The 12205-nt window shown below is 36.7% G+C and overlaps 1 protein-coding gene across 1 annotated transcript; it reads right to left on the bottom strand.

Annotated features, from left to right (window-relative positions):
- Nucleotides 1–3945: 3945 nt before the first annotated feature.
- Nucleotides 3946–7806, bottom strand: LOC103428651 (putative disease resistance protein RGA3). Its single transcript, XM_029106686.2, has 3 exons — nt 4904–7806; nt 4448–4818; nt 3946–4338 (listed from the first exon to the last, which is right to left on the bottom strand). The coding sequence occupies exons 1-2, from the start codon at nt 7804–7806 to the stop codon at nt 4812–4814; spliced, it is 2910 nt and encodes a 969-aa protein (XP_028962519.2). The 3' UTR covers nt 3946–4338; nt 4448–4811.
- Nucleotides 7807–12205: the final 4399 nt, after the last annotated feature.

The following is a 12205-nucleotide window of genomic DNA, read 5'->3' as shown; positions in this document are numbered from 1 at the left end:
GTTATCTAAGCAGTTCTGGGGTAAAGCTGTAAGGATAGCCTGCTATTTGATCAACCGATCTCCATAAGTACCATTAGGTCTTGATTTTCCGGAGAAAGTATAGACTGGTAATGATGTGTCTTACTCTCATCTGAAGGTGTTTGGCTGCAAAGCTTTTGTGCATGTGCCCAAAGAGCAGAGATTGAAGTTAGACTACAAAGCTACACCGTGCATCTTTCTTGGTTATGGAGGTGAAGATTTTGGTTACAGATTATGGGACCCATACCAGAAGAAGTTTATCCGAAATAGAGACGTGGTCTTTTATGAAGATTAAACAATTGGGGATTAGGATAAAGAGGCACAACCAGATGGCGCAGTCAGAGGAGTTGATCCATTAGCTTCAGATGAGGAAAGTCATGATGACATCCCTGAAGCAGCTGCAAATGAAGTGCCTGCAAAACCAGATAATGCTGATCAGGGGGAGCCTGATCAAGACGTGACAGACCATGAAATTGCTGATCAAGGAGAGCCTAGTCAAGAAGAGCAGATTCAAGAAGAACCCAATCAGGATGAGCCTCCAGCCCTGCAAGAGCATGAAGATCAGGTCAGAAGATCTAGCAGAAGTCGAAGACCGTCTACCAAGTATTCTTCATCAGAGTATATCATGTTGATTAATTATGGAGAGCCCGAAACTTATAAGGAGGCCAAAGCTCATAACGACAGTGATAAATGGATGAAGGCAATGAAGTCAGAGATGGATTCCTTATTAAAAAATGATACCTGTGAGCTGGTGGAGCTTCCAAATGGCAGAAAAACATTGAAAAACAAGTGGGTATTCAAATTGAAAAGGGACGACAACATGACAAGGTACAAGGCTTGTTTGGTTGTCAAAGGTTTTGGTCAAAAGAAAGAAGTTGACTTTGATGAGATTTTCTCACCGGTGGTGAAGATGACTTCCATTCGAGTTATCCTTGGTATGGCAAGAAGCATGGATCTTGAGCTCGAGTAGTTAGACATTAAAACTGCATTTCTCTACAGCAACTTAGAAGATGAGATATATATGGAGCAACCTAAAGGCTTTGAAGTCAAAGGTAAAGAAACTTTGGTGTGCAAGCTCAAGAAAAGCTTATATGGTCTTAAGCAGGCTCCGAGACAGTGGAATAAGAAGTTCAACTCATTCATGGTGAGTAATGGGTACAAGAGAACTCATGCTAACTCTTGTGTCTATATCAAACAATTTTCTGAAGGTAAATTCATCATTTTATTGCTTTATGTTGAGGACATGTTGATTGTCGGTCAAGATGCTTCTATGATTAAAAAGCTCAAATAAGAGTTATCTAAGTCCTTTGACATGAAGAACTTAGGGCCAGCCAAGCAGATTTTGGGCATAGAGATAATTCGTGACAGAAAATCCAAGAAGTTGTGGTTGTCACAAGAAAAGTATGTTCAACGGGTACTTGAAAGGTTCAACATGAAAGCAGCCAAACCGGTAAGCTCACCTTTAACCAATCATATCAAGTTGAGCAAAGAGTCGTGTCAAAAAACATATGAAGAAAAGGAGAAAATGGCAGTTGTTCCCTACTCTTCAGCTGTAGGAAGTATCATGTATGTAATGGTGTGCACACGACCAGATATTGCTCATGCAGTAGGTGTGGTAAGTAGGTTTCTCTCTAATCCAGGGAAGGACCACTGGGAAGCTGTTTAGTGGATTCTCAGATATTTGAAGGGGACTTCTAAGATGTGCTTGTGCTTTGGCGGTTCCAAACCAATCTTGGAAGGATTTACAGATGCTGACATGGGAGGTGACCTGGATGTTAGAAAATCTACGTCTGGGTACTTGTTTACTTTTGCAGGGGGAGCCGTGTCTTGGCAATCCAAGTTGCAAAAGTGTGTTGCTTTATCCACAACCGAGGCTGAATACATAGCTGCTACAGAAGCATGCAATGAGTTATTGTGGCTGAAGCGGTTTCTCCAAAAGTTGGGTTTGAAGCAAAATGATTATGGCGTTTATTGTGATAGTCAGAGTGCTCTGGATTTGAGCAAGAACACTACATATCATTCATGCACTAAGCACATTGATATTCGTTATCATTGAATTAGAGATGCTATCGAGAACAAGTTGTTACAGCTGAAGAAGATTCATACCGATAATAATTCTTCAGACATGTTGACAAAGGTGGTCACAAAATCAAAGTTGGAATTCTGCATTAAGGTTGCTGGGATGGACTCCAGGTAACTTGGAGTTATGATCGGAATTCCTCCCTCATGGACTGGAGGGGGAGATTGTTGGTATATGGTCCAGCCCAAGATGAATGTTCTAGATTATTCTTGTAAGCAAGTGAGATGGCTGGAGCATGCTAGACAATTCTAGCATGTTATTAAGTTGATGGAAGAAGCTAGAGAGTAGTAGCTTCCTTGGTTGCAAATGGAAAGATCTAGAAGCTACAATTTTGTGGCTAGTCTAGATCTTTCTATGCTAGAGGTTTGAAGAATACACTAGAAAATAGTAGAATGCCAAACCCTCTCCTATAAATATGGGTGTCATGTTGTAGTGAAGTAACCAATTAAGAACCAAGTGTGAGTAGCAAAGGATCAAGTCCAAAGCTAGAGTTCCACTCCAAGAGTGAGAGTGAGAGTGTTCCACTACATAGTGTGAGTGAAGTTTAGTGTGAGAGAAAATGTTGTTATACTTTCTTGTATCCATCAAGCCTTGTCTTTGGCTTGGTAAGACCACTCTTGTTGTACTCATATTTTTCATATAGTGAAGATTGATCCTTGTTTCGTGGACGTAGGCATAAATTGCCGAACCACATAAATTCTTGGTGTCCATTTTCTACTTTACCTTGTGCATTCTCTATCTTGTAGTACCGACATTCCTAACATTTTGATGTGAGTCTGTTTTGAAGTGCTTTTAGAATTGCTAAAAGTGTGTTCGGACAACTAAAACTGTTTTAAATGCATCTGTTGTTGTGAGCTATTTGTTGAGTTTCTTTGCTTGGAACTGAAGACTTGGATGTTATATTTCAACTGAAATACTGGCCTTTTTCTTTAGACAAGGCCAAGGTGGTAGAGAGCTAAGGTCATCTCCAACCGATGGCTGGCCAGAGGGCTCGTTTTAGCCCTCTAGCCCTCCAAGATATTCCAAGATATTGATATTTTAATGAACAGTACAGGGCCATATTTGCCTCCGTCTCCAACCGAGGGTCGGAGGGCTCGTTTTAGCCCTGTCACAAAAAACCATCTCCAAACGAGGGCCAAACATAATTTATTATTTAAAAACTACAACAACTTAAATTTAAAAACTACAACTTATATTTAAAAACTACAACTAAAATTTAAAAAGGACAAATTAAATTTAAAAACTACAAATTAAATTTGAAAACAACATTAACTTAAATTTAAAAATTTTGTGAGGAATGGTGAATGAATGGTTTAGGTATTGATAGGAAAAAAAATATATAATTTTTGAGAATTTAAAAAAAAGGCCCAAAAAAAATCTAAAAAAAAAAATATATTGAATCCAACTGTAACTGGCGCCAGCTAGCCGTTGGATTCAAAATTCTTTTTAAGAACTCCTGTCGATTATAAATGACAAGAATACATATATTGTATTTAATGTAAATGTATTACTGTCGGTTATAACTGACAGGATTAAGCAGCTTTCTGGCCAGCCCTCCAGCCCTCTCCGATTCCGTAGGGCCCTCTCAGATTCCACAGCCTTTTGGCCTAACCCTCGGTTGGAGACGGTTTTCGGGCTATTTTAGGCCCTCTGGACCCTTCGGTTGGAGATGGCCTAACCATTTATTCTAGGTATACGGCTTTTATTCCAGGTCACCCAACTATAATATACAACGAACTTCGTCTTAATAGTGGTTAATTTGTGTACTTTGGAACATTTTTCTTTTGTTGGAAAGAAGTATGATATTCATTAGCGTTATGGAAGAATATGTACAAGAGAGGATGGGGTGCACCACTGAAAGGGACCTCAGTAAAAACATTGTTGGGGATTTCAACCCAATCGAAGGAGAATAGAACTCTACACGCCAAAATTACATAGTATGACCATCCTTTACAAGGAGATGTACAATCATGTAAGTTCCTCAAACCAAACTACCTCTATGCAAAATGCAGTTAGCTTCCCTGTTCACATGATTGTATTTGACTTGTTGAAAAACGGCCATGAAGGATCATTAAGCGCAGGTCCAAGCAATGAGGAGTCAGCAGAGGAATGCTTTGAGGAATCACTTTCCAATGCCTGCAAGTTCTCATGGCTTAGGTGAAGATAATCAAAATTTGTGGGGAAGCTTCAGTAGTGGTATGTTGATGGTGGACATCACGCTTTTAGGTCCTACAGAATCCCTGAAACGATAGGTAAATTACCTATTCAGCAACATCTCTATGACATTGTCCTAGATTAAATTTTCCTAAGAAACAACCAAATAATGTATATTAAAGCCAAACAACAAACCTCATGAGAAACCTATAGGTGACCTCAATTGATGCTCTTTAATTTGGCTTGTCTATGCTCAAGTCTTACTATTTTCTTCGAAAACTTGAGCAACAAAGATAAGAAAATTATGCGCGATATCGAATTTGGTACGTACGTATGAATAGTTACTAAAAAGTGCTTCATAAATTAGTAAGATGATGCACGATAAGTTTCCTAGATGGTTTATTGATATCATAACTTTCACTCGGTCGTCCTGCAGAGAAATTAAAAATGAGTAGCTGAAGTTAAATAATCCTTTAAATATATAAAGAAATAAAATTACCTTTTAAAAGAAGATTAATATGTATGCCTAACTCGCGAGTCACCGGTTGATCCACATTACTCATTTCCTTTGAAGAAGAAAAATAAGAAAATTAAACAAATATGATGATAGCATACATAAATGCATAAATAAGATAGACAGAGCTCAATTACCAGTATGATGAGATTTTGATGTTTGGGATGTGAGAAATCTTGGGCCACTCCTCTCCATTGCTTTGTTCACATCGCTTTGAAAGCATGGGACACTCCAAAATGCTAAGATCCTGCAGCGGTGTTTTGCAGAGGAAGTCTGGTAGTGTTTTTATGCCTTTGCAGAAACTAATTTTTAAAGAGGAAAGGCATGGCATGATTGAAATTTCAGAATCCTCTTTGTTCCACCCTTCTGCGCCTACTTCCCACTCTTCCAACGCTGACATGATGTCGATGCTGAGTTGTTTCAACTTTGGGAAAAATGAGGTGGATGATGATGATGTCAATGACGTTTCATCTGAGTCAACTATTCCCAAAAACTCACCACCAATCTTTTCCACCTTCCCCATGCTCATTATACTCAGCTTTTCAAGGTTGGGCAATTTCCCAAGAGGAGGCAAAAACCTGCACTCACTCCATTCAAATAGATAGATGATTCTTAAGTTGTGCAAAGACATCACCCAATTGGGGTAGGTGGTGCCTGAATGATACCAAAAGTCTAAGGATTCCAGATTTTCGTGCGGTCGTAGCCCATTCAGTATTTCTACAGTGCTTCTTGTCTGCTTGTATTGAACATGCTTACAATTAATTTGGAGATGAAAGAGTTTCTTCATGTCCCACAACTGTGCTTTCTCAAGCTCTCTCTCATTTTTCACATCCCCCTTCAATCTTATGATGAGACTGCCCTCAAGGTTGAAGACTCTCAGATCTCCCAGTTGTAATGCTACTCTGTCCTCATCCTCACCACAAACCACAACACACATATCAATTGTTTTCAATTTTTTTAATCTCCGAATCCCTTTTGGCAAGTACTCCAGCTTATTACAACCATCAACATAAAGGTGCTTTAAGCTAATCAACTTTCCCATGTTATCGGGTAGTTTTTCAAGTGAACGACACAAAACAAGGCGCAAGGTATACAAATTGTACAACTCACAGATACTGTCTGGCAATATCTCCAAACCATAATTCCATGACATATCAATATGCCTCAAATGTATCAATTCACTAATTTCCTTTGGGACTTCAATTAAGTGACTTTTACTCAAATTTAATGTCCTAAGACATTTCAATTGTAGAATAAAATTTGAGTCTATCTTAGTAATGGATGAACCAAAATATATGAGTGAACGTAGGTTTTTGCGATTGTAATATGCATTAAGTGGTGGGAGTGGCAATGGCTCACCATGTTCCGACCTAAAGATTAAGGTCAAATGACGAACCTTTTCACCCAAAACCTCTATTTCATTGTTAATACTATCAGTTTCGATGATCAAACATTCGTTCTTGGTGAGAGATTGCACAAAGTCATGAACAATATCATGCATTTTGCAACCTATAATTTTACCACTAACACTATCTTTCTCCAAATCTTGAAAAAAAGACCGTGCTACTAAGTTATCAAAAAATGCTTGACCAACTTCTCCCTCATCTTTATTCCCTTTTGAATTAAGATAGTCTTGTGCCATCCAAAGATTAATCAACTTATCCTTCTCAAAACTATAATCTTTTGGAAAACTAGCACAATACAAAAGACAACATTTGATTGCTGGGGCCAAATCATAATAACTTAGAAAAAGTGGTTGAAAAACTTCTTGCTCCACCTCTTCTCGATCCCATATTTTACTATTCAAGACATCTAGCCATTCCCTCCTTGTTTTCTTATTATACATAAGACTACCTAATGCTTTTGCAGCAAGAGGTAAGCCCTTGCATTTCTTCACAATATCCTTACTAATATCTTCAAACGCCTTAGACTCATCTACTTCTGTATCAACAAACGCCATGTGATTGAAGATTGATAAACAATATTCTTCACTCAACTCTCCCAAATTGATCATGTCACTTCTTGCTCTCATCATATCAACAACATCATGTTGTCTTGTGGTCACCAATATTCTACTGCCATGAGCACCACTTTGAATTAGTGATGCCCTTAATTTTTCCCACTTTTTACGATCATGGGTCCACACATCATCTAGGACAAGGAGAAACCTTTTGCCCTCGATGGATGTTGACATGCGGTGCAAGACACGATCCAACTCATTTGAGCCTTGGGCATCATCACCGCTTATAGCTTTGGCAATCTTAATCTCATCAAAAGGATCTGAGACACAAACCCACACTCTCTTTTGAAAATAGGCTTTAACCTTGTCATCATTATAAACAAGTTGGGCTAGAGTCGTTTTTCCCGATCCTCCCATCCCTAGAATAGGGATGATAAGGAGCCCCCTCCGATCTTCTCCACCATCACTCAACAACTTTGTTATCAGAATGTCTCTTTCCTTTTCTCGACCAAATACCTCTAACATGATGACAAAAGACGAAGTCTTCTGCCGTTCAGGTAATTGTTGAATGCCTCTTTCTATGTGTTGAAACCCATATCTTTTTCTTTGCTCATCAATCACACTTAATTTATCGTTCAAATCTTTTATCTTACTCGCAATGTCATGGCGAAAAATCACCTCTTTGGTTTTGCGAAAACAAAAGCAGCTAGAGGAAACAGAGAAAGTTACCTCCTCCTTCTTCTTCTTCTTCTTCTCCTTAGGAACAACAACATCTTCACCTTCTCGTTCTCGTTCTTGCTTCTCAACCTGTTGTCTCAGCATGTCAGTGTTCCACTCGTCCAGCACGTCCACCATCTGGAAGGATATGTCTTTGAGTTGAGCCAACCAGATCCTCACGCTGGCCTCCTTGACTTGCCTTTGCTCCGCATCTTCGAGAACGGCTTGAATAGCTCTGAGATTGCCAACAAATTCTTCAACATCTTTCTTAGCGTTCAAAACAAGTTTCACCTCTCCAGCTACGTATTCATAAGCTGTTGAAGCCAGCCGCTCCAGTACCATGGAATTGATCCCGTCAGCCATTTTTCAGCCTCGGAAATTGATGGACAGTAGAAAAAGAAATATGAAGTCTATAGAGAGAGAGAGAAGAAGAAGAATGCAGGATGGATGGCCTTGGTCTGTGCTATTGCCTTTCTTCTACCCGGTTTATATAACTCCAAGTCAATCAAACCAAAAAAGTAAAAAAATAAATAAAAATTCAAGTCAATTATCTGTTGAATTTTAATTTTCAGGGGACACTCTGACTTGATTGAAGGATCTCAACCGTAATAAATTCATATGTTAAGCCACTTTACTTACCGATTCGTATGAATAACATTTTTTTAGTGATTTATACAAACAAGATGAACATATATTAGTGACATTTATTTGAAAGTTTCGTCGAGACTCTTTTTCCTAACCTTTAAAATTGAGGAAGATAAATAGAAAATATAATCAAGTATGGTTGATATTTTATTGCTGGTACAACACATCATGGTCGTTATAGAATGAAAATCACTATCCGTTGTTATACTTATATGTAATCCTCAATTTCTGGCTGGCATATACAATGATGTCGTATTCTGTGTGGATCATGGATCTTATGGAAGCCAGCTCAACTGCAACCATACCAGTGTACCACCAGTTTCAATAACGTAGCCAGTGTTTCCTGCACCGTGAACTAACAGTTGTGATTCTCATTGACAACGAAAATGACCATCCTGTCCTTCCTCAGAAGTATAGTATTGGTAGTCCTCAAATTATACTCTGTTTCAATTCTAGAAAATTGTTAAGCATTAGAGAAAAATACGACCGTCGTACAAACGTACACCTGTAAAAAAGTAAAAATATTATTTTTATCATATCTTTCATGTCATATTTGTATCAACTCTCTAATAAATATGAGAGTTGTTTGTATTGATGGATCGTATCGCTATTAGAAAAAAAAAATACAAATGTAATATAAACACTTTAATAAATGTAACATTACTTGTTAAAAAGCAATCAAGCACATGTCTTCGTCATCGCATCTTTTCGTGCATCACGTGAACGTAAAAAACAAATCAACGTTCTTGACGCGAAACCTTTCACAACCTTTCACACCCGGATTATATAGTAATTAGTGACTAAATTATCAAGGCAAAACTCCAAATCAATCTTACGTGTAATATTGCATATTAATTTCCAACTCCACGTGGACAAATAAACCTACTTTGATTGGGTGTATTTTTGCTCATCACCATTTAGAGTGGTGTATGTTCACCACCTTATTTATCATCGTTAGATGAGTTTGAATTTTGAGATTTGTGTTTATCCACTACACGAATCTCAAAATTCAAACTCATCTAACGGTAATTAATAAGGTGATAAGCTTACACCACATTAAATGGTGGTAAGCAAAAATGCTCCCACTTTGATTGGGTAAGTATGAATACATTTTTAGAGAAGACACAGTTTAATATTATAATAATTTGAATTATTGTGCATAAAAAAAATCTTCAACCACCAGGTATTAATTGTATTCTCTTATTTGTTTTTTTATGCAACTTTTCTCAGGTATTACAAAACTATTAATAAAATAGTCTAAATAACAACGTCATTGGATAGATTCTAGCATACAGCGCGACGAGTACAACAGTCCGAGCGATAAAAATAAGGAGATAGCAAGACAGTAAAGCAGGCTATGCAAGAAAATCTACAATCATGTATGGAACCTCCAAATCTGCAGCTCTTTCTTTAGCCCGTGCCAACTGGCGACAGTGCTCAGTGCCAACTGCAGGATTTACATAGAACTCATCTTATTTTAATTGAGAATTGAATCATGTGTTGTTTTAATTATTATGTTTGTGTTTTTATCATTATGTACGGTGAATGAATTTGTTGAACTAGAGTACTTTGTTATATTGTGAGTTTGAACTATTATTTTTAATAGATGTAATATTTATTAAATTTTAATCGTCATGTTCTAGGCGTGTTTTTATTTTTTGAGTTTTGCAGTGTTGCCTTGTTCACATGATTGTATTTGACCTGTTGAAAAATGACCATCCAGGATCTAGGATCATAACATCAGCTTTAAGGAATTACTTTCCAATGCCTGCAAGTTCTCATGGCATCGGTGAATATGATCAAAATTTCACTTGAAAATCCAGTAGGGGGAAGTTGATGGTCAAGATCAAGCTTTTTGCTTCGATAGAATCCCTGAAACCATAGATGAGGATTCCCGATTCAGCAACAACTCTAAGGCATTGTCCTAGAACTAAATTGTCCAAAAAACAACTAAATTATGTAGATTAAAGCCAAACACCAAACCTCACCAGAAGCTTTTGGTGTCTTGATGAAATCTGAAGGTGAATTTAACTGACATCCGCAACTAAGATAAGAAAATCCTGTCCGTGACTTGGAAATTTGATATCGAATTTCGTATCGTAGGAGTAGTTACACATACTGATGATTAGTTACATAAAATGTCATCAATCAGTCGGATGAATGCATGATAATTTTCCTTAGATGGTTCATCGATCACAACTTTTCACATTGTCGTCTTGCATGTAGGTGAAGTTAAATCATCATAATTAAACATGAAATCATTTGAAGAAATATAGAAGAAGTAGAAGAAGACAAATATGAAAATTAAACAAATGTGATAATATCTAGACCTGATACATAATATCTTAATAAGATAGATCTCAGAGGGAGCGTTGGGGGAGAGCGAAAGGTGCAAAAAAATAAAATTTGTCATCTAATATTATGTAATAATGTTCTATATTTTGAAGAATTGCTTTTATGAGCACTTTAAAATTTCATTGTGCACTCCTTAAACCATCTCTAATCCTTCGGTTAAAACCTAAAATTTTTAACTCAAAAAATTTAGGTTTTAACTCATAAACAGGTTTTCTCCTCCAACCCTTATGGGTTAAGTTTTTAAATAATGAATTTAGGATTTTTTTTTTCTTCTTAAAGTAACTTTAAAAATAAATAAATTATGTAGACTATTCTAATTTAAAAAAAAATTGTTTTGATTTAAATGGTTGTTTTCTAGTGTCAATATATTGTCATACTTTTTGTTTTAACTATCTTAAAGAGAGGCCTTTTGACAAGTATTTGCAGATTAGGACAGCGATCAACCGCCACAGAGGCGTAAGTTATAGAAATTGTACAACTCACAGCTATTGTCCAGTAATATCTTCACGTTATAATTCTCTAAAAAATCAAGGTTCCTCAAATGTACCAATTTGCAAATCTTTTTCGGGACTTCATCGATCAAACTTCTAGCTATATTTAATGTCCTACAACATTTCAGTTGTAAAAGTGAACCAAATTTTGTGAGGGTATGAAGATTTTTGCAATTTTAAAAAGCATTAGAAGGTGAAAGTCGGCAATTGTGCATTGTCATTATTACGGTCAAATGACGAACCTTTTCACCTAAAACCTCTATTGCATTGCCAACACCTTCAACACTAATGACCAAACATTCGTTTTAGGTGAGAGATTGAACAAAGTCATGAATAATATCATGCATTTTGCAACCTATAATTTTACTACTAGCACTATATTTCTTTAAATCTTGAAAAGACCGTGCTACTAAATTATGAAAAATTGTTTGACCAATTTCTTTATGATCTTTATTCTATTTTGAATTAAGATAATCTTGTGATATCTATATATTAGCTAAATTACCTCCATCAAACTCATAGCACAACATGAAATACAGTATTTGACTATTGTGACCAAATCATAATAACATAGTAATAGTGGTTGGAAAACTTTTCGCTCCACCTCTTTTCAATTCCATATCTTACTATTCAAGACACATAGTCATTAACTTATTTGTTGCACATGAGACTGTCTAAATCTTTTGCAGTGAGAGGCAAATCTTTACGGTTCTCACTCAACTATTTTTTTACTAATATCTTCAGACGCCTTAGACTTGTCTACTTGCCTAGCAAAAAACACCATGTGGCTGAAGATTGAAAACAATAGTCCTTACTTAGCTTTCCTAGAATTATCAATAGCAAAAGAGTAAGAGTAACGAAGATGCAAGGAAAAAACAAAGTAGACAACTCTCATCGTTTTCACTTGTTGCTCTCATCGTATCAACAATGTCATGTTGTCTTGTGGTTACCAATATTCTACTGCTTTTAACACCACTTGTAAGCGATATCCTTAATTGGTCCCACTTTTCAGGTAGGTTCACACGGCATCTAGGACAATGAGACACCTCTTGCCGTCGATGGGATGGCTCACCTGATCCATTGAACTAGGTGTGTTATCACCGCTTATGGCTTGGCAATCTTATTCTCATCAAAAGGATCTATTCCTTCAAAACCTAAGGATTAAGTAATTCGAACTTTTAAAATTTAATCAAACTGCTAAAAATTATTATAGTTTTTATAAGTTTTTATTAACTTATATGTTTTTAGCCGTTAAATCAAATTTCAAATGC

Source organism: Malus domestica, chromosome 08 (assembly GCF_042453785.1).
Source record: "Malus domestica chromosome 08, GDT2T_hap1".
NCBI lineage: Eukaryota > Viridiplantae > Streptophyta > Magnoliopsida > Rosales > Rosaceae > Malus > Malus domestica.
The sequence above is the reverse complement of the archived record's forward strand: the minus strand, read 5'-3'. Positions and strand labels throughout refer to the sequence as shown.

Bases quoted from the DNA above. Each gene is read 5' to 3' on its own strand.
- LOC103428651 (XM_029106686.2), bottom strand. From the start codon at position 7,806: ATGGCTGACGGGATCAATTCCATGGTACTGGAGCGGCTGGCTTCAACA.